Raw genomic sequence first — 27,478 nt, forward strand, 5'->3', positions numbered from 1 at the left:
AAATATCAAACCTTGATTTTCCATTTTTTATAAGGGACACCATTTTGCTATGTCATTATATTTAATGGGACTTGAGCATACACAGATTTTGTTATACACGGGGGATCTTGTAACCAAACTCCAGCGTATAACAAAGGTCCACTGTATATACATTTGTATATATATTCTAGAACCCCCCCCCCCCGCATAAGCCTAAAAACACATATGCTCGAGCCCCATTCACTTGAATGGGGCTCGTGCACATGGCAGCGCGATGGCAGCTCAGCACGTGGCGGCGCATATGCGCCACCCCATGCGCTCCCGCACAGCTCTACACGGGAGCACTGTATATATATGCTCTTGGGCAATTTCCCTTTTTCTCAATAGGTTGACAGCTAAAGCAGCTATAACAGGACTTCCCAAAAAATTACTTTTTGGAGTACAACTCCTAGAACCCCCATCTACTGTGGCCACTCTGGTACATTGACTGGCCCATGCTTAGCTTTAATAACCATCTAAATTGTATACTTTGATTTATAACAAGTAAGCACACAAATAAACATGTGTAGTTCTGTTGTAAGTAACTGTTCTTGTACATATTTGTTACACTGCTTGGAAGAAAAGGGTGCAATCTAGTGGCACACATCAGCAGACATCTCAGTCTTGCATTAAAAATCTAAATACTGACTAGGTAGAAATCTAATATATAGGCTTCCAGATTCCTTCTGATCTAGATAGACCTTGATCTGTCAAGAGCTAAGAAACACACTTTGGTTCTACTAGCAGCATAGTTTCTTCCAATATTGCTACAATCATGGGAAAAGCAGAATGTGTCCATGACATACATTAGTTAAATCAGAGCAGCAAAAACCAGGGCCAAATTAAAAAGCAGCATGAAATAAAAATCTGATTATGCATCACTTCACACTACACTTATGAACTGGTTTACCTAGTTCGAGATTACATATCCATGGGTAGCACTGTGGATCATATAGCAAAGTATAATAACATCCAAAATCCACCAAATAGCAATTCTTTTATTGAGCCAACCAAAATGCACACAGTACTTGGTGCAAGCTTTCAAAGCTCCACTGGCTTCTTCATCAGGGAAAGGTGTTAAAAATCATACAGGAGAAAGAAGGAAAATGATGATATTAGAGTCATAGGACTACATTTTGTCAAGAAGTTGCGTTTAGTTAAGATGGTACGGAAGGATAGTCATGTGGGCAGGGGCAGCTCCTCTATTTTGGCCATGTGGGCTTTGAGAGACAAAGAGTTGTAAAGTTCAGTAAATAAAATTTTCAGAGACAGCCTCGATCTGAAAGAAAAAAATTCTTTTTCAGTTGCTAATGGAGTTTAAATAATAATAAAGGTATTGATGTTTTGTGGATTTTGGATGCTACTATATCAGAACGTTTTAGAACGTTTGTGTGATCAGCAACAGTGTTGTGAACAGACAATGTTAATAAGGCCATTGTCACTACCAATACTTTTTTAATTTAATTTCTCTCTAACTTGACTTTCTACTGTCCCAATCCCAGCAATGTGTATTGTGTAGGTGTGTATGCACAGACACACACACAGGTGTACCTCGGTTAACATAGTCTCTAAGAGTGACACTCCCTTTTACAAAGGCCGTTTATGCCAGACCAGCCCCCCTTTTCTTCCTTGTCCTTCTTCAAACTGGAATTTTTTTTAGCAGCATTGGCATGAGGAAGATGGTGAAGGAAGGCTGCCAAAAGACAAACATTCAGAGGCAGCTTGCACCACAATATCTGCAGTAAACAATGCAATACAGACTGAGCTTGGAAAGAATAGGATCCTCCTCTACCCCTGTCCTACAGAAGCAGTGTGTACCTGCCTTTAAAAGGCAAGGTAAATCACAGCTGCCCCAAAAATCTTTTACTGAGAATGTATGAAAACAGAGAGAAGGGGACAGCAGATAAGCCCACCTTACTAGCTATACCCAATATGTTAATCTGGTCACCAAACTTGAAACCTCAATAAAGGAGAATATATGTTAAAATAAAAAACATATCTCTGGATACATTTTGGAAGAAGTTTTCTATTAGCCTTTAGAAACTTCAAAGTTTTGTTAAACTATGCAAGACTTACTTGACCTAGTTGTTTAACTTCATGCATACTCAGCCCTCTTTATTCACAGATTCTTTATCCATGGATTCAAGCAAATATTCCAAAAAATATATACATTCCAAAACGTAGTACTTAATTTTGCCATTTTATAGAAAGGACATCATTTTTACCATGCCACTGTATTTAACAGGACTTGGACATCCACAGAGGTTCCTGGAACCAAACTACAGTGGATAACAAGGGCCCACTATATATTATTCATTTTGAATAAAAAGATTGATGTATCATGTTAAATTTCTCCCCTTTTCTGTATTGTAGATACCTCCGGACCAAACTTTCTGTTTAAAAAATGCCCAATAGCAAATCAATTTGTTAACTGAGATATACATGTGGGTGTGTTTGTGGGTGTATTCTGGATAACAGTCAGTGCATCTGATTAAATTGTATATTCCATGAAAACTCATGCAATAATAAATTTGTTCATGTTGAAAGTGCCACACAGGTCTGCTGTTTAAGTGGTGGCAGGCATAGATGACTACCCTTTTAGTCATGTAGGAGGCTATGATCTGTGAAATGACTCTTCCAGAGCCCTGCCATGCCAAGTGTTGACATTGTTAGTTACCCTTGTTTTCAAAGAAGCTGGCCATTGTGACATAGGCTTCTTCTATATTTGGCACCCTAGTCTTATTGTTGGTGTAAGTGTGAGGACAGGGATCTGCCTGCAATCCAGACAATGTGTCCACTGAAGAGGTAGAACAGCTGCTGACGGTATCATTATTGCTGGGTTGGCTACTGGAGCTACTCTCCTCACTCTCATGATATGGGTTGGCACTGATGAACACATTACCACCAGTAGCTGGGTTTCTCCTGCCCAAATGCTGGTTCAGCATCTCTGCTGGCCACATTCCTTCATATGCCAGAGGCAGCTTCAGCCAGCCATGATTGATGAGAACCATGTTGCTCTTTTGTTCCAGCTCATTCCCAAGCTTCTCCAGAACAGCAGTATCCCAAGGCAGACAGGAGGGTTGAAAGCAGTCCGGTTTGGCTTTGGCTTCAATGCTGTCCACCTTATGAATGTGAACATATCCCAGGTTTTCAGGAGTGAAGAAACTTGCATCAGAATTCTGCAGGGATATATAGATATTAATGTGATTGAAGGGCAAGATTCTTTTTCAGCCAGCTCAGAGACACTAAGGAGAAAGTCACATATGACCTTAAATGTGCAGTTCTTCCCCTGACTGCAGGTGAGTCCTTCCCAGGATGCCTACAGTTTCCATCAGAACAAACAAGCCCTTTCTTTGCAACGCACATTGCAAACAAGCCCTCAACCAATGTCTTATGCAAGCTTTGCAGTAATGGGAAAAGAGAAAACACAAACCTCTCTTAGTTTTTTGCACAATTTATCCAGAGCTTTCTCATGAGTTGGAAGCGTGGGCCACACAATGGGCTTGATCCTGGCAAAGGAGATAAAGCAGTAACAGTTATGAGGTACATGCCTACAATGTCACCTGTCAGTTAGCCATGATGTGTACCAGCAGCAACATAGCAACATCCTGTCCTTTGTCTAAATCCTACCCCCCAAATTAATGCAGCTGTTTCTTTTCCTTCCAAGTTCAGAGCAAGAACCAGATGGGAGGAATTACAGATGGGATTATATACTTTTATTCCAGTATGGTGTTTTTTAATGCAGTAAGGTAACTGAAATTTAAATGCCAGATTAGAATTAACAGAATTAAAAAGAATAGCTCCTTTCAACATAAATGCAATGTTACAAACACAAGTTTTAAAAACCGTAATTGTAATGCACTGGCACTTTCTCACTAACTTTCCATCCTCTGGGCTGGTAAGAACATCAGACAAGGATTTCTCAGAAACAATACCTTGACAGTGTAACTTCCCCATAAGGGAAATCATGCCAACTCCATATTTGTTGAGTTTCTGGCACATAAAAATGGGGTTAAGAATGGGGTTAAGAAGTCAGAATGGCAGCTGAAGTGGCTTACAGGACCTAGGCTGCATCCGGAACAGACTCAGGCAGCAATTTGACAGCATTTCTTTGCAATAACACCGGGTTGCCTCCCGAATTAGGACTGAATTCAAGAAAGGTAAGCCGGGGTGGGGTGGGGGGGTTAACCCCAAACAATAGAGTCCATAGTTAGGCCTGTTTTCTTCCATTTGGCCTTTGTAACTTTAAAAATTTGCTATTAAAAGTAGTTTAAAATTGGTTTTTAAAGAATGATTGCACATCCCTTGTGGACGACTGTGCACAAAGCAGCATTTAATAAATACAACAAACAAACAAACAAACAAACAAACAAAGTGTTTAAAATTACCTGTTTTCCCAAAATACTGGAATCAGAGAAATGAGAATGAGCAGCAGGAGGAAGCCCACAATAGATACTATAATCACGATAAAGGTATAATAGTCTAGGGAAAGAAATAATATGTATTTAAACATTTGCTTATGGATTCTAGACAAACTAGGTGTGACATGAAACATGTGTACACTGCCGGGAGAGAGAAGTATCTTTGCACCCGGGCTTCCAATGGCCAACTTCCAGCATCTTCACCATCTTCTGCTCCACCACCAGGAGAACTTTCATCTGGAAATTTGGCTCTGGGAGTCAAGGGCCAGGCCCATACAGCCCAAAATGCTCTGGGAGCAGCCCGGAGTATTCTGGCCCCAAAGCTGCCCCAACACCCTCTCATTACCTGTTCAGACATCTCTGTCACATCCCAACTGACACAATGGCTCAGCACAAAAATTTCTGTATGTATGTTGGTACATCAAAAAGCCAGAAAACCAAGGAGGAGAATGGGAAGAAAGTTGGAGGGCCCATCATGGCATTTGGTTTAAGTTAGGATGTGGAGCACCAACATAAGTAATCGGTGAGTAGAAAAGAAACTGAAATGCAAAATGTGCAACCAATGATCATTACCTTTTACAGAACTCAGTAGTAATAAACAATAGTTGCATGGTAATATAGGCCCGGTACAGAACACCGGTTTGTGGCGGGCTGGGGCCAAATCTAGGGTTCCGGAGTGCGCAGCATCTGCAGGATCCAGTACCATAGAATGTATGGACAGAGCCATCTTTATGCAGCCCCGTCAATACAGGGTGCATATGCATGACGCAAGCGGGGCGTTCTTTTTGGTCCGGAGTGACGCCGCGTGATTTGAGTGTTGTGGCGTCCTTCCGGAGGAAAACTGGGCACCTCCAGCATGCCCCTTTGAGGTGGTCTGGAGAGCCCCATAGGCATCAAATCAAAAAAATCCAGTCAGGATGTGATGGACTTCAGATTAAGCTCTCTGCTAGGTTTTGATACCTATTTTGTACTTATCTATCATACATTTAGTTTATGTTTTATAATCTTGCTTTTAATTTTCATAATAAATGTAAAAATTACCCACTTATTTTATCTGGGATCTTCTGGTATTCAGACGGGCTCCATTCACTCCATGTGCCTTTGAAGTATTCTCCATTGGGTTTGGATCGCACCCTTATCTCATATGTTGCACCAGGATAAAGTTCTTTCCCCAGAAGTTTGAATGGTTTATATTGAAACTCTCTGGTCTAAAAAGGGAAATTAAAATTGCCTTTTTCAAATGTCAGGGGGGAAAAACGCACATTTAGAACCAGTAAATTTTCATTCATTTTTCTATAGTTAGTTAATTGAATTTATATCCCACCTTACTTCTGAGATGGGATTCAAGGCAACATGTAATACTTTTTTAAAAGATTAAGTTAAAATATTTGTTTTCAAAAATTAAAAAAAGGAATGAAATAATAAAATTGCTGTAAAAATGGTTAAAATAATTAAGAAACACTCAAAACATAAGTACAGTGGTACCTCGGGATACGAATTACCCAGCTTACGAATTTTTCGGGATACGAAAAAATCCCATAGGGATTTATTGTTTCGGGTTACGAACGTTTTTTCGGGTTACGAAAAAACGGCGGCGCTGTTTAAATGGAGCCGCGGCGGAGCCGCGGCTTTTTCCCCCATTAGCGCCTATGGCAATTCGGGTTACGAAGGTTTTTCGGGTTACGAAATTAGCCGCGGAACGAATTAATTTCGTAACCCGAGGCACCACTGTACAGTAAAAGACTGAAACTGGTGGAATGCGCAGTCTAGACTACCATAAGGCTTACTTTTATTTTACCACAGAGCCAGAGAATTGGAGATTTGTATGATTTAACAGGGGCACGAATACAGGAAGAAAAATTAACTATTTTAATAGTTAAGCAATATTGGATTCAAATAAAAGGGATAATAAAATTGCTAGATGAAACACAATTAAATATTGATGACCAAAATGATTTATTAGAAGAAATAATTTTAAAAAATTAGAAGGGGGTAAAGGACTAATAGGAAAAATTTATAAGAATATGTTAACAACCTAATTTAGAATGATAGAGGGATTGACAATGAACTGGGAAAAAGATTTACTGACTGATACAGATAAAATTAAATTTTGGCTACAAGAAATTGTTAAAATTAAAAACACAAATGTAAAAGAACAACAATTGAAAATGATCAGAAAATGGTATAGGACACCACACCAATTAGCATTTACAAATGACAAATTTCAATCCACATGTTGGCATGGATGTGGAGTTAAAGGCATATATATACATATGTGGTGGGAATGCCCATTTGTACAAAAATTCTGGACAGAAGTTAAGCAAAGGATAAATACAATTATAGGGACAGAAATACAATTAAGTAAAGAAAATTGCTTGACTCTCAATTTAGGGGAATTAGGATTGAATAATAATCAAAAATATGTAACAAAACAATTTCTAAAAGCTGCTCATGCAGTGATTGCTTATGGATGGAGAACCAAATTAAACTGGAGCAAGGCTTACTTATTTAATATATAAAAGAATATATACTATTCGACTTCCTCGGGGAAAGAAGATTAAAATATATTGGGGAAAGCAATAAAGAACCATGGGAAGACAAATGGGAAATAGTAATTAAGAACCTGAAAAGTAAAATGGGGTATGAAGAAGTTAATAATATAATCAATAATATTTTCCATATCTCTGAAACTGATTGTTAATTTGATTGGATTGTACATTTCTCTATGCTGTTTTCTTATTTGGGTGGGGGGTGAAAATTATGATATGAAACATGATTGTATACTATGGTGAAATAAATTTTTTTGGAAAAATTAAAAAAAAAGAGCCACAGAAACAGATCCACCTAATTCAGTTCCACATCAAGTGCAGTCATGCCTAAATGTTGAGAAAGTTACTTTTGGGACTACAACTCCCCAAACCACTCAAACCAGCACGTGTTCATGTTGGCTGAGGGATTCTAGGAAATGTAGCCTCTGATCGCGCTACAGGATGGCTTAGTGATAGGAGACATACTCTGCTAGAAGAAGAGGTTCAATGTCCTGCATCTCAAGATAAGACATAGACTGTTGGAAATCTGTGGAGTCAATGTTGGTAATCGGAAATACCAATCAATCAAAAGGAAATAAACAGGTGAGAAAAGGACACACTTCTAATACACAAGAGGACTTCACAAAGAAAAAAAGGGAAAAAAACAATACACAAGGAAAAAACAAAACAAAAAAGGACCTAATTAAAAGCAGGAAAGAACAAATCTACTTTAACTAGGAAAAATGCATACAATATTTTCATGGAATGTTAACGGTTTAAATGTAAGACCTAAAAGGAATAAAGTTTTCCATTATCTAAATAAACAAAAAGCACAAATAATCTGTTTACAAGAAACCCATATTAGAACTAAAGATCTGACAATAAAAAAACTAGGTCAGTTATTTATGGTTTCAAGTGAAATAGAGAAGAAAAGAGGAGTGGCAATATATATAAGTAACAAATTGGAAGCAAAAGAAATCTTTAAAGATAATCTAGGACACTATGTTGCTGTAGAAACAAAGATCCAGGGAGAAGTACTGTTGATTATAAACTTTTATGCACCTCAAGAGAATAAATCAAACTTTTTAAAAGAACTACATACAAAAATAAAGGAATTTAAGTACGAAAGAATAGTATTATCGGGAGACTGGAATGGAGTCATTAACATCAAGGAAGACAGATCCCAAAACCAATATAAGAAAAAGCAGGGTAAACTAACTTTGTCCGCACTGAAATTAATAGAGGACTTAAATTTAATGGACATGTGGAAACTGATACATAATGATAAGAGGGATTATACTTTCTATTCACATAGATATAGAACGTGGTCTAGAATTATTAACATCCAAATTAATAAATAAAGATATAATAAAAGCTGAGATCCTCCCCATGACACTGTCAGATCACTGCCCGGTAACAATATCACTAAAACAAAAACCTAAGGAATTTATTTGGCGAATGAAAAATTATTTGTTAGCAGATGAGGAGGTAATCAAAAGAATTAGACATGAAATAAAGCTATACTTTCAGGAAAATATCAAGAAAGGAATATCAATGCGTACAATTTGGGATGCAGGTAAAGCGGTTTTTAGAGGGATATTAATACAGCAAGAGAAGAGAAAAAGAAGAATGAAAGTACAGAAAGATAGCGGACCAAGTGAGAATAAAAGAACAAGAAGCAAAAAATAAACCTAAGGACAAGAGAATCTTTGCTGAATTACAATCAATAAGAAATAAAATTAACAAAAGTACAATGGAGGAGATTACAGAGAAGATTAAATATATGAAATATAATGATTTCGAAAATGCTAATAAGGTGGGGAAGTGGCTGGCCTGGAAACTAAAGAAAAACAAAGAGAAGAGACTAATATCAAAGTTGAAGAATAAGAATAACAGTATGGTAACACAACAAGATAATTTAAAAGAAATAGTTAGTGAATATTACAAAAAACTATATAAAAGGGAAGAGATTACTCAAGAGAAAAGAGTAAATATAGGAGAATTTATAAGAGCAGAAGCAAAAATATCCATCACAGAACAGCAAGCTAAGGAACTAAACAAACCAATCTCAGCGGGAGAACTAGAATTAGCAATAAAAAGACTCAAAGATAACAAAGCTCCAGATCCGGATGGTTTCACTGGAAAATTTTATAAGACCTTTAAAGAAGAATTAATACCATCACTCTTAGAAACCATAAAAGAAATTGATCTTGGGAAATACCCAGAGTCTTGGTGTTATTCAATTACTACCTTAATCCCAAAAAAAAATAAAGATTCAGAACTAATTGAAAATTACCGTCCTATTTCTTTACTGAATACTGATTATAAGATTTATACATCTATATTAGCGGAACGTTTGAAGAAATTATTATCGTTAAAGATACAATCCAATCAAGCAGGATTTCTTCCAAACAGGAATCTCAAAGATAACATCAGAACAATAATAAATGTGATTGAATTTTTCCAAATTTATAAAGAAAGAAAATTAGGGATCATGTTTGTAGATATCAAAAAAGCTTTCGATAACGTAAATTGGGACTTTATAGAGGTATTAATGGATGAATGGGGCATAAGAGGCAGATTTTCGAATTGGATTTTGAATATATATAATAAACAATTCACCAGGATTGATGTGAATGGAGATAAAACAGATCTGATAAACATTGAGAAAGGTACTCATCAGGGATGTCCCCTGTCACCATTACTTTTCTTAATGATAATGGAAGTGTTAAATAATAAGATAAGAAAAGATGACAAATTACAAGGTTTAGAAATCTCCAAATACAAATATAAAATTTGTGTATATGCAGATGATTTAGTAATCATCTTGGAAAACCCCAAAAAAATCCATTAAAAGGTTGGAAGAGGTTCTGAGCAATTTTGGTAATCTTGCATGATTTAAGGTAAATAAAAAAAGAGTGGTATGTTAACAAAAAATCTTTCAAAGAAAGAAGAAGAAGAGCTTAATTCCCTTACAGAATTTCAACTGATAAATAAGATCAAATACTTAGGTATTATTTTGACAAAAAAACAACTCTGATCTTTACAAAAATAATTATCAATCATTATGGAAATCTATCAAATCTGATTTAGAGAGGTGGGGAAAACAACAAATATCTCTTCTAGGGAAAATTGCTGTGATTCAGATGAACATTCTCCCACAAATGCTATTTCTGTTTCAGAACATACCAATAATAACTAATAAGACCTCTTTCAAAGCATGGGATAGTGATATCTCTAAATGTTTGTGGAAAGGAAAGAAACCCAGGATAAAATTGAAGGTAATGCAGGATAGCAAAGACAGAGGTGGGTTGGGCTTACCTAATCTAGAGTTATATCACAATGCATGTGCGTTAACCTGGATTAAAGACTGGATCTCTCTAGAAGATGATAAAATATTACATTTAGAAAATTGTGGTTCAAGCCTAGGATGCCATGCGTATATATGTTATGGAATTGACAAGCGAAACAAAGAATTTAAACAACACTTGATCAGGAATGCCCTATTGAATGTTTGGAATAAATATAAGAAATATTTATATAGGCGACTCCCCAGATGGACTTCCTCACAAGAGGCATTCCATAAAAAGGCAAGAAAGTTAACAACTAAGTGGTTGAGATATGATGATATCTTTAAAAAATCTGCTCAAACTGATGATTTAAAATTGAAAGAGGAAATATTGGAAATGCATCCCCAAATAAATTGGTTCACGTATTGGCAAATCAGGGAGGACTGGAAAAGAGACTTAGCTAAAGATGGTATAGAACCAAATGAGACAGAATTTGATAAAATTATAAAGGGGAGTAGGGAAAAGATGATCAAAAAACTCTACCAATTTTTTATTAAGCATGGAAATGATAGAAGAAACAGTAAAAACAAACATGATAAAGTGATCCCAAAATATTGGAAAGGAAATCCCTTTGACCAGTTGGGAAACAGTTTGGAAAAAGAACCTGTGTTTTACTACGTGTAATGATCTGAAAGAAAATTATTATAAAGTGTTTTTTAGGTGGTACATGACCCCAACTAGACTTGCAAAAATAGGTAAACACAATAATTCAAACTGCTGGAAGTGTAAACAGAAGGGTGGTTCTTTGTACCATGTTTGGTGGCAGTGCAACAGTGTTAAAAAGTTCTGGAAACAGATACATAAAAATATAACGCTCACAGTAAAAAAGAATATACCATTGAATCCCAAATTATTTTTGCTAAATATAACAGATGCAATATCAGATAATTTAGTGCAAGACGAGTTGAGCGTCTTACTGTATATGATAGCAACTGCTAGAGTGTTGTATGCCAAATACTGGAGATCCCCAACTATTCCAACATCAGAGGAATGGAGTGTGAAATTAATTGAATTAGCTATATTAGATAGGATTTCTATGTCAAGAAAATGAAATCCGTACAGGAATATGATGAAAAGTGGAAAAGGGTTTTTGAAATATGGGGAAATGAGAGTTAGATATAAAGTGTTACATAATGGAGATTGCAAGACTGTATGTTTGTTTGTTTTTCTTAATTTGATTTGGGTTTAAATACTGTTATGTAAATACAACTGAAATAAACATTAAAAAACAAAACAAAAAAACTACAAAAAAAATGTTGGTCATCGCAAACCATAGTAAGCTTGATGGTTTGATCAGACATAAGGCAACTTCCTACACTGTGGTATTAATAACGTACATGAGCACATGCTAAAACCCAGCCAACATTAGCTTTCCTGTGGCGTTTGTACTGCTGGCATGAGAGCTAACCATACAATTTTCCTAACTTATGTGTTTCCTGTTTAGAAATGTCACTAGGGTGGTATGGGACTGGACCACATGGAGGAGCTCTCACACTGTAACAGTAACATGGAAATTGTTCCACAAGCGAGAATGGCTTATCAGTGGGAATTGCCATGCTGTGTGTGCTGAAATTCATATGAAAGGCTAAGTTAGGATGCCTAATTTAAATTCTATTCATTTCAGTTGGATTCAAATGCACCAAAGTCTTGGGGCTACAACTCACAGTTATCAACTGACTTTAAACTATGCACATTCAGATTTAAAGAGTGGAGAGCCCTGGTGGCGCAGTGGTTAAATGCCTGTACTGCAGCCATTCACTCAAAACTACAAGGTTGCAAGTTCAAGACAAGCAAAAGGGCCCAAGCTGGACTCAAGCTTGCATCCTTCCGAGGAGGGAGCTAAAATGAGTACCCAGACTGTTGGGGGTAAATTAGCTTACTTGCTAATTAGCTTATTTGCTGTTCACTGCTATGATCTTTGGAATAGCGGTATATAAATAAAACAAATTATTAATTATTATTATGCTCAGTTATACTCAATATTAGACATTCATACTCACAGTCCAGTTTGATTTTTCCTGCCGGTAGGCCAATTCATGTGTTAAATGGTGATCAAGCAATGACCCTCGTACATGCAAAGTTGAGAAGTCAACAAGGTATTCATTGGCCTTTTCCTGGAAAGTGCTTTTTAAATCAAATGGTGCTTCAGGTTTAACTGGAAATGACAACATAAAAAGAAATCCAATCAGCATCATAATAGCAATGCACTGTCCCCTTAAATATGTTAAAGTGGAGGAACTGGATTCTATAGATTTCCTTGAAATGTAGCTGTATCGATTGGGAGCAGGTCTGAGACATTTTCTGCAAATGCCTCTGTGTCATCCTCGGATTAGATAGGCAGGATGATAAAGTTAAGTGAGGATTTCATTTCATCTCATTAAAAAAAGAATTTACCAAATTAATGGTAATATTTGTCAAAAAATATGGTGTTATTGAGCACAAAATTAGTAAAAGAAGTGTGAGTGTGTGTAGAATTTGGAAGATATTGTCTGCATTTTGCTGTTTTTGGTCTTAGTTCAGATGGTATGGAGGGCTATCATTTTCAGGCTGGCACCTCCTTCTTCTGGCCATGTGGCAACTGGAAGATCCTCAAAGTTCAGGAAATTTAACATCCATTTGCAACACAAAAAGATAGTTACTTTGCAATCCAGTATGACATACTGCAGTCACAACATTGCGAATTCGATCCTAGGGGGCTCCGGGTTGATTCAGCCTTCCATCCTTTCATAGGTTAGATAAAATTAGTACCCAGCTTGTTGGGAGCAATTGGCTTACATGTTGTAAACCACTTGGTTAATGCTTAGTTCACTATGAAGCAGTATAGAAATGTAAATGCTATTGCTATTGCTATCAGATACCGCTTGGTCCTTCACCTACTGTATTTTTGGCCTTCTGCATTCTATTGTAGTGTAAGAGCAGGACAGGCATATGCTTTGAGGCATGTTACATTTACTTCTGCAAGCTGATTCCATTCCAAGTTTTGGATCATCACCATAATGTCCTCCTGGCATGACCACTCCTACCACCAGTGTGAGAGAGTTGCCTCAGATGGAACATGATGTTTGATAGGGAATGGGCATCACCACCACCATGAGCATTCTTCTCTATTGGGGAGCAGAGCTGTCTATTACATGTGTCCTAAATAATAATAATAATAATAATAATAATAATAATAATAATAATAATAATAATAATAGATTTATTTCTAGCCCGCCCTATCATGGAGAATCTGGGCGGGTTACAACAGTAAAATACAAGGTTACAATAAAATCCAAAATAGAAAAGAAAAACCAATCCCTATGCCCACCCCCCAATCCCAATGCTAAAACAGGATTAAACAATCATAATATAAAAAGAGTAGAACAATAAAAACATTTGATTAAAATTTGGAGAGAAATAGGCAGATGATGAGGCATTTTCGTAGTTGTGATCATGTTCATGTGAAGTTTGTATTCAGATCTCTATATCCATATCTCTTATATCTCAATATCTGGGGAGGGGTTGGGTTGGAAAGGCCTGCTGGAAGAGATCCATCTTGAGTGCTTTCTTAAAAGCTGTCAGAGTGGAGATGTGGTGGATCTTTCCATAGCTTTGGAGTAGCAGCAGAAAAGGCCCTTGGGGAAATTGAAGTCAGCCTAGATCTTTTTGGCTATAATAAACTCTTCCCAGAGGATCTTAGTGTGTGGAATGGACAGTAGGGAAGAAGGCGTTCCTTTAAGTATTCTGGACCAAGCCATGTAGGGCCCAACACCTTGAACCATGCCCGGACACTAATTGGCAGCCAGTGGAGGGACTTCAAGACCAGTGTTATATGATCATTTCTAGAAGTCCCCATGATCAATCTGGCTGCCATGTTGTATACCAGCTGAAGTTTCCAAACTTGGTTCAAAGGTAGCCCTGTGTAGAGCGTGTTACAGAAGTCCAATCGAGAGGTTACCAGTGCATGTAGTCCTGCCTTATGGTCTCTCAGCTCACCTGCTGCCCTTGGGTGTTATACAAGAGGTTGTCTTTTATCTGGGGAGGGGGTTGGGAAGGGATCATTTAGTATTTTATTGTAATGTATTTGTACTGTTGTAACCTGCCCAGATTCCTAATGGTTGGGCAGGCTATAAATAAAATTATTATTATTATTATTATTATTATTATTATTATTATTATTATCTCTTGTATTGAAGTAACATTTACTCACTAGTCTGGTCAGCTTCTGTAGGGAGAATGTGGGGAGAGACCCAAATGTTGGGTCAACCCTGCATTCTGAATGAATATTTTTCTATTTTCTCATAAATTGCCCATGAATCTCTTGGGTGTGTAGTTGTGCCTACTAGGCAGTAATGAAATGGCCCAACACCCTTATTTTTCAATAGCACAGTAGGCCCTTGTTATACGCTGAGGTTTGGTTCCAGGACCCCCTGTGGATAACAAAATCCGTGGATGTGCAAGTCCCATTAAATATAAAGGAAAAGGAAAATGGTGTCTGTAATATAAAATGGAAAATCAAGCTTTGCTATTTGGAATTTATACTTTTTTGGAATATTTTCAAGCTGGGGATGCTTGAATTCGTGGATAAAAAAATCCAGGATAAGGAGGGCCAACTGTACAAAAATGTATACAATTCTGAGCAATGGACACACAACATGATAGAGCTTACTGATGTGAATTGCTGTCACGTTCTTGCAGTGCTGGCATCTCTGATTCATTATTATCATTATCAAGCAAATGTGGATGGGATGCAACATTTCATATGGCCGCATAGAGCAATTACCGACTAACTGACTCTCCATTTTGCATACCTGGGGTGACTTTGTATACCTGTGGAGGATATTAGTGTTAAAATGGAATTTCAAAATGAGTATTTAGCCCTGAAAAAAAAAGATAAACTTTTAAATATGAGATAATCTGAGTTCATTGTGACCTTGTTCTTAACAGGTTTTCTCAGAAAGAAATCCTGCTTATTTTAATTTAATTTAGTAAGCACGTTTTGGATTGCACCTTCAAATTTTTGTTCCATAAGTGTAAACATATGTTTCTTAATAGTTCTGTTTATACAAATCAGAGTGAGGAAGTGAGGAACTGAAATTGTGTTTATTATTTATTACTTTCTATTCTTACGGGCTGACAAAGAGCTCTGAATCATTATGCTTGAACTGCCTACTCATTCTCATTGCATTTATAAAGATATGCGCATAATCAACAGCACAAATATTTGTTGTGCTCTTGCCATACTGGCACCTTTAAATGTGTCCTATCTCACTCACCAGCATCAAATTGGCTGGAAATTAGCATTTGTTTGTCAAAGATCTCTGTGTTCTGCCACAAACATGTGGTCATATGTTTCATTTGATGACTATGTCCTGTATTTGCACATTTCAGGATCATGGAGTATCTGCTAATAACTACTAATAAACAGGTAATAATAATAAGTATCTGCAAATATTGAGAAAGCCAGCATGGCTTTAGTGATTTGAACATTGGACTACTACTCTAGAGACCAGGGTTCGATTTTGTTTCATTCCCTAAATTTCTAGCATTCTACAAACTTAAAACTTCAGTTGAACATTTAGAAATAAAGTTTAGGCATTCAAAGTAAAAGGAGCAGGCGATGTTACTGATGGAACACGGGCACAGCAAATATAAGAGTCCTATAATAGAATCAAAGAGTTGGAAGAGACCCCAAGGGCCATCCAGTCCAATCCCCTTCCATGCAGGAAATCACAATCAAAGCATCTCCAACTGACGTGAATTATTTTTGCTGTCTTGCTCTCCTCAACTCTAGAAATTTTGGGACTGAAGGAAAATTCATCTAGGAGAGCAGAGAATTCTTATTTAAGGACTTAATGCTCTCATTTTGCTTCCTCTGGTGGCTACATCCCAAATTATCTAGTGTTCTCAGAAAACACAGGGATTATATTTCCTGTTGTTCCTTGTAAGCATCAAAGATCATTTACCTTTACTGAAAAAATGCCTATAGAAAACAACTATATTTTAATGTAGTTAGGAGGTTCTGTCTTACATAGTAAAGCTAATGCCAGCCTCGTTCAAGAACAACTCAGTCAGTGTGGCATTGCAAATCAAGTAATTCTCTGGGAATACTGGCATTCGTGTGATACATTCAAAGCTGGCATCCAGTTCAGCATCTGTGCAGGTATCTGAGGAGAAAGGATCATAAAATTAATGCTTCAGTTTGAAATGCAGTCAGGCATATTAAGAATACTCAGCAGGGGATATATTGTAGTAATACTGCATAGTATGAACATGACGTTCCAATCCCTCTTCCTTCTGCCAGGATCCCAGAATCCAAAATCCAAAATATAAAAAAAATCCAAAATTGTTTATATGGATGAAATAGTGACACTTTTGTTTTCAAACTGTATTTCATGCACACATTATTAAAACTATTATGTATAAAATTACATTCAGGTTATGTGTATAAGGTGTATTTGTTGTTGTTGTGTGCCTTCAAGTCATTTTTTATTTGTGGCAAACCTATCATGGGGTTTTCTTGGCACGATTTGTTCAGAGGAGATTTGCCATTGCCTTCCTCTGAGGCTGAGAGTATGTGATTTGCCCAAGGTCATCCAGTGGGTTTCATGGCGGAGTGAGGAATCAACACTCAAACCACTACACCACACTGGCTCCATATGAAACATAAATGAATTTCATGTTTAGACTTGGGTACAATCTCCAAGTTATCTCTTTATGTATATGCAAATATTCCAAAATCCAACAAAATGCAAAATTCAAAACACCTTTGGATAAGGGAGACTCAACCTGTATTTATTTCCCACTCCTGAAGATCTCTTAAAATAAAATCAGCTTGACCAATTTAAATATAAGACAATAAAAGAAATTAAAGCAATAACAAATAACTTAAACATTCTAACAACATGCTGAACAACTGAATAATTTTAAAAGTTAAGCAAAAAGAATAGCAAACATGTATATATGCAAGTTGATGACACCATTTGCCCTCAAAGGTTTTTATAAAAGGCCAAGTTTTATCTTGGCACCAGAACGCAGCCAACATGGGCTTCCAGAAGAACGGTGTTCTACAACCAGGGGGCAACAATAGAGAAGGTCTGCTCCCATGTCCTCACACAGTACAGTCAGCCCTTCATATTCATAGAGGTTCTATTTCAGATTCCCTCTCAGAGATGTCAAAAACATCTGATCTCAATTCCCATTCTTCCCAATAGGACTCCAATCTGCAGATGGCAAGCCCACGGTTGAGAAGGGCCAACTGTATACTACTCCCACTGATGGAACATAGAGGAGGACCCCTCCAGCACATCTCAATTCTTGGGCAGGTATATAGAGAACTATTCTTGCAAATATTGAAGACTTCAAACCATGCAGAGTTTTCAATGTCATTAGGAGCACCTTGAATCCAGACCAGAAACTTTTCAGTCAGCAGTTTTGCATTAACTGCAGCTTCTGAGTCATCTTTCTGGGCAGCCTACACAGATTGCTTTCCAGTAATCTAACTGGGAGATTGCAACCGTGTAAACCACTATGGAGAAGTTATCCCATTCTAGTTGGTAACTTGTAGACTAGCCAAAGCTGGTCCCAAGCACGCCAAGACACAAGAGCCCGCTTGGATCTCCAGTGAAAAAGATGGATCTATGTGTATCCCCAAGCTGTGCACCTGCTCCTTCAAGGAAGCCCATGCTCATCCAGTTCTAGCTTGGGGTGTGTGTGTGTCAATTTATTTATTGAAAGTAAGTATTATTCCAACATATTCTAGTCATGTAAGCCACCTTGACTGCTGCGGCAGAAAGGCGGGGTGTAAGAATAAAGTTTATTTATTTATTATTATTAGTTGCATACTCATTTCCTGGTCCCAGGAACCACCAATCCACAGTGCCTCATGTAATCTGGATTTAGCTCAGTTCATTGGCCCTCATCTAAACTGTTACAGCATCCAGGCACTGGTTCAGCACACACACAGCTCCAGCTGATTCCAGTAAAGAGAAGAAGTAGGGATAAGTGTATTGATGAAACCCAGTTATCAAATATCTAATGACCAGGCAGGTGACTTGAGTAATCACAGGACAATTTTATTCTTCTATTCCTTTTTTAAAAAAGCTTTTGTTCTATTCCTTTTTGTTTTTAAGGATTTGTTCTTTTTTTACTTTTTATTTATTTGAATTATATTCAGTTTTGTGTGGTTTTTCATGACTTGGCTTTAAATTGTACCCTCTTTGCTGCTCCTTGTAACATCTAGGTTTTCTTTCTAAATGCCATTCAAATTGTCAAGCATTTTAAACTGCTTTTACCATCTTGCATGAAATCTACCAAATTTCCAGTTTGTTGTTGCTATTTGCCATCAAGTTGTTATCATTGCTATTTGCTGCCAAGCTGACTTCAACTTAAGGTGACTCTATCAGTTGAAGACCTTCACAAGTTCTGGCCATCATTCCAGTTTAGGCCTTGCAAATTCAGGGCCAAGGCTTCCTTGACTGAATTACTCAATGTATAGTGTGGTGTCTCTCTTTTCCTACTGCCTTTCAAGACTGGACATAAGCCAATGCTTGGGAAACATTTATTTTAAGACTATACTTCCTATCATTCCCAGCTAGTCTAGCTATGATTGTTAGGGGAATCTGGGATTTCTAGTTCAAAATTTAACTTTACAAAACTCTGCTGAAAACCTTCTTCTTCTGTTCTACTAGAAGTTCTTGAGAACTTAAGGCTTTCTATGGCTTTGTACTCTTCCTTCTCTCCCCTAGAATCATGGGCGGGGTACAGACCGCCGCTTTGCGGTGGTCTGCCACCGCCGCTGGCTAGTCCGTGGCGGAGCCGGAGCCTCCATACGGTGCGGCTCCCCTGCGGACTGAAAAAGCAGCTCCAAAATGGAGCTTCTTTTTCCGTCGCGTTTGCGACGTAGCGAGGCGCCAGGGGCGCACTCGCTACGTCACAAGCGACACGACGCGTACGGACGCTCAGCGTCCGATACGCAAAGATGGCGCCGGCCATGTAGAAGGGCCAGCGGCATCTTGTACGGACGGAGTCCGTACTAGGCCCAGGGGCGTCTATAAGAGACGCCCCTTTTTTAAAATGGGACGTCCTCCGGACGTCCCAAAGGACAATATAGAAAGCCCCATAGAATCTGAGTTTAAAGACACTCCAAGAGCCCTCCACTCCATCCCTGCCATGCAGGAACTCACAATCAAAGCATCCCCGACAGATGGCCATCCAGCCTCTACTTAAAGACCTCTGAAGAAGGAGATCCCACCTCTATCTGAGGGAGTGTGTTCTACTGTTGAACTGCCCTTACTGTCAGGAAGTTCCTCCTAATGTTGAGGTGGAATCTCTTTTCCTGTAGTTTGCATCCATTGCTCTGGGTTCTGTTCTCTGGAGCAGCAGAAAACAAGCTTGCTCCATCTTCAATGAGACACCCCTTCAGATTTTCCAGGCTAAACATACTCAGCTCCCTGATGGACAATGTCTTCAAGGAGAATATAAGGAACTTATTCCATGGCTTACTAAATTGATTTACCTCTTTCTGACTTAAAGCTAATTCAGGCAGCATCTTGAGTTATCAGAAGGTTTTTGCCACTGAATTTGCTGCCTGAATGCAGTCCGGGTGCATCCCCACTTCAAGGAGCATGTCAGCTGCAATTTTCTTATGCTGGAAAACTCCTGGATCCTAAAAGAGCTGTAATGAGGGCTCTTGGAAGTGGTGATGCATCCAGGTTGTATTTGGCAGCAAAACCTTGATAACCTCAGGATGCCACTTGAATTAATCTTTAGGCCGTATAGAGGTAAATCGATTTAGTAAGCTATGGGAAAAGCTCCTAAGATAATATCATCCCATCAGTGAAATCAGGAACTTTAATAAGTCTGCATTCCCAGTTGCAGGGAGCTCTATCAACTGTGTCAGACTAAGAATCTGTAGAACACTATGGAATTTCCATTTTACTTAAACATGGTTTATATACATTCAAAACAGGTAAGAGGTTTCTCTTTGACTGCTTGCTCTCTTGTTGTGACCTTTCAATGAACTGCACCTAACTTCACCTTCAACTGAACCAGAGTCTATTTGTTTCTTAAATAGGCATAAGGCATATAGATTTGCTGAAATAAGTCATAATTTTTGCATGGATTTTACTAAATTATCCCCTAGGCATATTTTCAGGTAAGATACTTAAGATGTAAAATGGCAGTATTTCTCACAGAAAAACTACACGGTTCAACCATACTAGAAAAAAGAGAGAACATTTGCATCTGCAAATGCAATACCTTGACATTCTATGGCCTTAATTTTGTAACCTGCCCGGATTCCTAGTGATTGGATGGGCTACCTTGCCTCTGAGGTCTGTGCTTGCATCCTCTAAGTTCTATAAATAACACTGAATGCTTTTTATTGTTCCCATTCCAACAGACAGCATCAAGGAAGACAGAAACTGAAACAAGATCTGTTTCAATTTTATATTACCCTCCAGGAGACATGAATCACTAGAAAAGACAATAATGCTAGGAAAGGTAGAAGGTAGTAGAAAGAGAAAGGCAGCATGCCAGATGGATAGACTCAATCAAAGCGGTCACAGGTCTGGATTTACAGGACCTATGGATTTACAGTGGAGGACTGGGGGTCTTGGAGATGTCTCATACACAGGGTTGCCATGAGTTGGGGTTGACTAGGGGGTAGTTAACAACAAACAACAAACCTTCAGGGATCTATAGTATGCCTGAAAACAGTGCTGTTCAGTTGCTGTATTGAGCTATGGTCTCTTTCTGTGTATGTGTGCATATGCAATTTATAAATATAACATTGTGGGCCGAGATGCTACTTTGTTATGTAATTACAGCCAACACTTCACATTTATGGCTTTCACTTTTGCAGATTTGATTATTCACAAATTTGTTTAATGTATTCTTTCTAGGAACCTCTAGGTCATCAATGGCCAACATCCTCCAGAAGTTGTGCTGTAGGACCTAGGGATTTCCATAAAGAACACTTCTCTAGGCATTTGTAGGTCCTCCAGCACAATGCTATAGTCAACATCTAGTGGATGTTGACTCTAGAATTGTGCTGGAAGAACTAGAGATTCCTAGAGATGTATTCTCTCAGGTAAAATAATAGTGATTTTTTTTTTATTTGATGTTTTTCCACTTTCCAGAGGTCCTGCGGCCCTAACTCCAGTGAATGTGACGGACCCACTGTACAGTGACAGAGATCCATCATTGTAGTTATGACTGACAATGCCACCCCAACCTACAATTGCACCCTGACAGAGCCCCAATTGAAGTATTTTTGAGTCAATGCAGGGCAATGACAGTCATGAGGTTTCTTGAGAACAGGCAGCCGGAAAGACCCCTCAGGGTCTTGCCACAACTACTTGTCCCAAGGCACCAGGCTACTAGAAGTGTGCTGTGATGTTGCTTCTCAGTGCTCCAATTTCCGGTGCCTCAGAAACATTTTGGTCAGGACACTTCCAAGATCCAAAGGTAGGTTTTGAAAGGTCATGTTTGTTTGTTCATGACCATAAACACTGAGTCCACTGAAATTAAGATATTGTGAGACCAGGATGCCAGACAGAACTTATGTTATAATTAATATATATTATTATATTTTATTACTCTATATACTTGACTATAAGCCAACCTTATGTACAAGTTGAGGGCAGGTTTTGGGACAAAAATTATGGATTTTGATACGACCCATGGATAAGTCGAGGGTAAAACTCAGGGGCATCTAACAAAGGATGTAAAGGATGAAGCAATGTCAAAGAACTTACAAAATCCCAGCAGGCATAACTGTTTGTGCTCATACTAAAGGCTGGATGGATGAGAAAATAGAAGGGATTCAGTGATTCCATGGCAGATGACACTCTTGCCTTTCACCAGGGAATGGTTCCTTTTTTAAATGAGAGTTAAAGTACAGTACCTACACTGACCCATGGATAAGTCGACTCAGGTTTTTACAGCAATAGCTATATTAGTTATCAAGATGTAATATTATATTATTGATATATTAATTATTTTATTCTATTCTATGCTTTATTTCTTTATTATTTCTCATAATGTTTCTAACCAATTCTCTGTTGTGAGATATCAGGGCAGCATACAACTGAAACAATACAGACAGGTTAAAATGATTCCAGGCAAAAACAACAGAATACTCCAAATAAGACAAAAGGAATATTTTTTTAAAAAAATTATCAAGTTAAAACAGAGAAAAAAGCTAAAACAGTTAAAACCCTTTGCATGTACACTTTAAAAAAGTAATAAGATGAGACTCCCCAAAGGTTTTCATAAAAAGCCGGATTTTAGCCTGGTGCTTGAAAAAGACTAATGTTGGTGCCAGCCTGGCCTCTGAAGGGGGCCTTGCATTAACAGTAAAGATTGTTGTAGAAATAGAAATGGACCAATTTATCTTTCCAAGTTCAGAGTGGTTAACTGTAAGAAGTCTAGGTTTGGATACCTGCTATTCAGCCATGTTGACAATGAACTGAAGTTGCCAGTTGCCAGTTTACATAGTCTGAATGAATACTGAGCAGTTATGGATGCATAATTCTTGGTTATGGATCCACAACTGCAATACAGAATGCCAGCCCTCCATTATAAGCTACAATCCACCGCTGTTGTTACGCGTCATCACATTTAAGATGCTATCACACAAAAAGAGCTTTGGGATTTCTTTAGCAACATATCATGGATGCAAGATCCAGGATGAAAATGGCAGTGTTCCTTGTTTAATGAAAGTCCTTTGTTGGGAGGATTGCCAGTGGACAATTCTATAGTTGAAGATATATTTTATCAGAAATGGTACCTAATCTAAGTCCAGTTTAATGATGGAGAAATAAAAGAGAAGAGCAGTTGCTGCCCATCAAGGAGCAGCACCTATAGAGCATAAGAAACTGGAAACATTACCATTGACAAAAGAGAGAAAGAGAGATGTATAAATAAAAAACTCATCCAAATGCAGTAAATATTGTGCTTTGAAAAGGCTTCTTTTAAATTGCAAGGTATATTAGAACAATATGTTCCCTTTCCTGCTCCTCCTTTGTTTGTTTTAATTAATTTTAGAGTTAGGTGCATCAGTGAAATAGTGTTTTTGCACTGTCTGGTTTTATACCTTTAGGGGAGGCATAGTGCAGACCTAATAATGAAATGAGTGGATGTAGAGGCAACAACAACCTGAAAAAACTGTCAAAATCCAAGGAGCTATTTCACAAGAACTCATGCTTCTTGTCAAAGGACATAATCTTGTCAAAGGTCATAACTGTAACCTCCCTGAAAGACTGTGTTTGCATATTGGGGTGCTTCTGGATCTGCCACTCCAAATGACAGCTCAGATAGACACAATGGCCAGGAGAGCTTACTATAAACTTTGACTGGTATGCCAGTTGCGCCCCAGATGGAGAACCTAAAGATGGTAGTTCATGCACTGGTGCTGAATATGCTGTCCGAATTTAAGACAGCACTGGAGACCACCCTGTTCTGACAGGCTTATCCAGTTGATTTTTAAATGGTAAATTTTAAATTATCAATTTTAAATGTGGATCATTTTAATGTATGTATATATTATTTGCCATTTTAAATTGATGTATATTCTAACTGATGTCTTTTAATTGATGTTGTTTATCTGTTGTTGTTGTTCCCCACTATGAGGAGGGGCAAGTAAGAAACAACAACTACAACAACAACAAATTGGATCAATTTGGAAGAATCCAAAATTGGACTACCTTATTCCACAAAGCATCAGAATGTGTTTTGGCCAACAATTATTTGCATTGCTGCCTTCAGGGGCTGTTAAACAAAAGGACAGGAGAGCAGCTGGACAGCAGATATTCAGCAGCAGGCCCATAGGTTGTTTGGTAACAGTTTTCTCCAACCATGCATTCATGTCAGGTGTGCAGCAAATCTGCTCCAGATTTGATGATAAGACTCAGCACCTTGAATAGCACCTTTAAAGACTGGACTTAACCCTAGAGTAGACTCACCACTCTCCTGGCACGGAAGATATCAATGACTGTGCTCTCTCACTATAATGTATTGCATTGTGTTATAAAATATTGCATTGTATTGTATAAACATATTGTATTTTTTTCTGCTAGGAGTAAGCAACTGTGCTAGTTTCATTTTCTCTCACGTTCTACTTGTTTAAGTTCTCTCAAGTTCTTTCCATTCCAAATGCAAATGATGAAAACTTCTTTTAAAAACCCAGTCTGAGTCAAAATTCTGTCCTATCTACACCAGTCAAATCCAAGTACAACTGTTTAGATATAGGTACTGTACAACCTTTTCTGTTATGGAGAAGGTCATGTTCTGTCTGCTTGCCATACAGATGCTCAAGATGTAAAGTACTTAGGGGGAAAATACAAAGGGAGGAGCCATAATTTAGCATTAACACTACCGAATACTAAGGGATTCAAAGCCAAATTTTAAGAAGTTAAATGTTAAAAATCTCTTTGCTTTTGGACAGATCTGTCAGTTTCACTTTCTGCCATACTGCAAATTTAGAAGCTCCAGTTTCTTTCCAGCATAAATCTGAAGAGATGTGCAAGTTTTGTAAAGCGATATTAAAAAAACAAAGAGAGACAAAATTCTCACCCGTCCTTAATTAGAAGAACAATTTTCAAGTTTGCAGCCATAATTATAAATCATCGCAGGCAGTTTTCATACAGATCTATGTCATCTTTTGAGGCTACATAAAGGCTTATCCACATTGTTTTCAGAGTGCATAGCCTCTTCACCATCCCGCCTTGGATGAGTTTTCTGAAATGTGCTGCACATTTTAAGAAATACAGGCCCTTTGAGAAATATCTTTCTGTTGGATTTGTTTACTCTGTAAACAGTCTGTTTACTCCTCCAATAGTTCTCCTTGGCGAAAGTTGAGCCCTTTAATGAGAACCTGGGTAATATCCTTACACAATTTACACTGCAAGTCTATGAATCTCATAATACTGCACTTCAGAATTTTTAGAGAAAAACATGAAATGACTCACCGTAGTCGGTCGATGCTTCAAATTCATTTTCCTCTGAAATGACAGGAAGAAGAATCAAGAAGTAAGTATACAGCATCTGTCTTGTAATGCTCATCCTGAGTTCACATTGTTTCTATTCTCCATGTGAAAAGCAGAGAAAGAGCAACTAGGCTCACTGTTTATATCCTCACTCAGCAGAGAGCCCTGAGATAAGGTAACCACAGGCAAGGGGAAGAAGCATAAACATGCAGACAAGTGGGCACATCTTGAAACAGGAAGCCCAGGAGAATGTGCTTGCAAAGGAAGGTATGAACCGAAGAAAAAACAGGCTATTGCATCCATTTGCAGATGCCTAGCCTAATTCCAAACCAGAATCAGTCCCAAGAGGTACCACTTGCAAAGTGGAGTTAGGATTGACAGTATAAACTAGTAGGAGCCTTCTGCTCTTGAGTATATTTAGGTTTAAATGGCAAAACGGGTGTGCATTTGAGGACTGTGTGACTACTTTTTAATACAGGTATATCTCACCTGATCATGCAGAGGTGTTCTAGGGCATTAATTCTTTAACAGAAAATTTGGTTCCAGAGGTAGAAATAGGGTTGTGTTCCTATACCACAAAAAAGAGGAGCGTTCAATGCGTTCTAGCAAACTTGTCTTAAAAAACATGCACACGTAAAATGAAACAACCAAGGCAGGGGGACCAACCAGATATCTTCCTTTTCCAGGACATGTCTTACATTTCAACCTTCTGTCCAGGAGGAATTCCAAAATGTCCTCCATTCTGAGCATGACTAAGAAGGATGGATTTATATTTACAGGAGTGTTTTTAGCTTTTATTTTGTAATGGCCTACATTTTATGGTGCCTTGTCCTCCTCTGAGGGTATCACATTCTGGCAAACCTTTCTAAGTTCTAGTGTAACTTTCTGGCTGCTCATTAAAACTCTTAGTCTGTTAATTGGGATTGTCCATTTTGGTAGTCACTTTCCCTCCAACATCCCCATGCAGCATAAACTTATCATTCCCTCTAATAGGGCAATAGGATAAAGGCATATCATTAAAATTCAACCTCACAGAAAGAAGAAAAAGGCACCTGTATACTTGTGTGAACTCTGAAGTTTGCAAAATTTTGGGGCAAAAGGTGTGTGTGTGTGTGGGGGGGGGTCAGAGTGCCACTTCTTGTCTAGCTGCTGAATGACCATGGTTCAGGATATACTTACATGTTGATTTCCAGAGTATTGTTTTATTTTATTTTTTATTTTATTTGTATGCTGCCCATCTCCCAAAGTGGCTCTCAAAGAAAATCAGTTAAAAAACAACAATGAATAAAATTGTTTAAAAACAATTACATTACACATAAACCATATAAAATCATGTAAAAACATGCAAGCATTAATAAATAAATAAAACACACATCCCAGTCAGAAGCTCCCCTGCTTATGCATTAAAAGCCTGCTTAAACAAGAAGGATGAGTACCAGAAAGCAGCCCCATGAATTGCCCTCGCAGAGTACAGTGGGTCCTCAACATTCACTGGGGTTAGGGTCACAGGTCCTCCATAAAAGCAGAACAAATTTGTACCTGAGAGAACACCTCTCTAGGAAACTCTAAATCCTTTGGCGCAACTCTGTGGTCAACATCTGCTGAAAGCTGACCATAGAATCGTACTGGAGAACCTACAGATGCCTAGAGAAGTGATATCACTAGGAATCTCTAGGTCCTCCAGCCCAACTTCTTGTAGATATTGGCCACAGAGATATGCTGGATGACCTAGAGATTCCTAGAGAAAACATATTAATCAAAATCATGAATAATCAAATTCACAAAAGCCAAAGCCATAAATGCTGAGGGTCAACTATGGTCTGGTACTTGGGAGCAGGGCGTCCACATGCCCCACAACCCCAGCACATCATGGGCGTGCCACAGCTGCGTGGCACCATAATAAATAAATAAATAAATCATTTATTTATAGCCTGCCTTTCCTTGAGATCAAGGTGGGTTACAACATCTTGGGAACAGCAAACGATAAATATACACACTACAATGTACAATTCAAACATTAAAAACAAAAGTTAAAAACATAGATTAAAACCATACAAGACTAGCCAAAGTGCAAGTGCAAAGGAGAGGGGAGAGGAAGCATTACAACAATTGGGGGAAAGCTTGTTCAAAGAGAAAGGTTTTGAGTCTCTTCCTGAAAAGGTCGAGGGAGGGGGCCGATGGTGCACGCAGCG

At 38.1% G+C, this 27,478-nt stretch overlaps 1 protein-coding gene across 1 annotated transcript; it reads right to left on the minus strand.

The window, feature by feature from the left end:
* Positions 1-319: 319 nt before the first annotated feature.
* IL7R (interleukin 7 receptor) lies at positions 320-25,427 on the minus strand. The gene is made up of 8 exons (XM_042455204.1): positions 25,269-25,427; positions 16,328-16,463; positions 14,966-15,126; positions 12,318-12,472; positions 5,485-5,647; positions 4,407-4,500; positions 3,452-3,527; positions 320-3,197 (listed from the first exon to the last, which is right to left on the minus strand). The coding sequence occupies exons 1-8, from the start codon at positions 25,360-25,362 to the stop codon at positions 2,688-2,690; spliced, it is 1,389 nt and encodes a 462-aa protein (XP_042311138.1). The 5' UTR covers positions 25,363-25,427; the 3' UTR covers positions 320-2,687.
* Between the last annotated feature and the right edge of the window lie 2,051 nt (positions 25,428-27,478).

The sequence above is a fragment of the Sceloporus undulatus genome, chromosome 2, assembly GCF_019175285.1.
Source record: "Sceloporus undulatus isolate JIND9_A2432 ecotype Alabama chromosome 2, SceUnd_v1.1, whole genome shotgun sequence".
Taxonomy (NCBI): Eukaryota; Metazoa; Chordata; class Lepidosauria; order Squamata; family Phrynosomatidae; genus Sceloporus; species Sceloporus undulatus.

What these genes read in the sequence shown, in the direction of transcription:
- IL7R (XM_042455204.1), bottom strand. Translation starts at nt 25,362, where the DNA reads ATGAGCATTACAAGACAGATGCTGTATACTTACTTCTTGATTCTTCTT. An exon ending in AGGAAAAATCAAACTGGACT is followed by an intron (nt 5,648 to 12,317) that starts GTGAGTATGAAT and finishes TTCCCTTTTTAG; the next exon opens with ACCAGAGAGTTTCAATATAA. An exon ending in TGTGCAAAAAACTAAGAGAG is followed by an intron (nt 3,198 to 3,451) that starts GTTTGTGTTTTC and finishes ATATCCCTGCAG; the next exon opens with AATTCTGATGCAAGTTTCTT.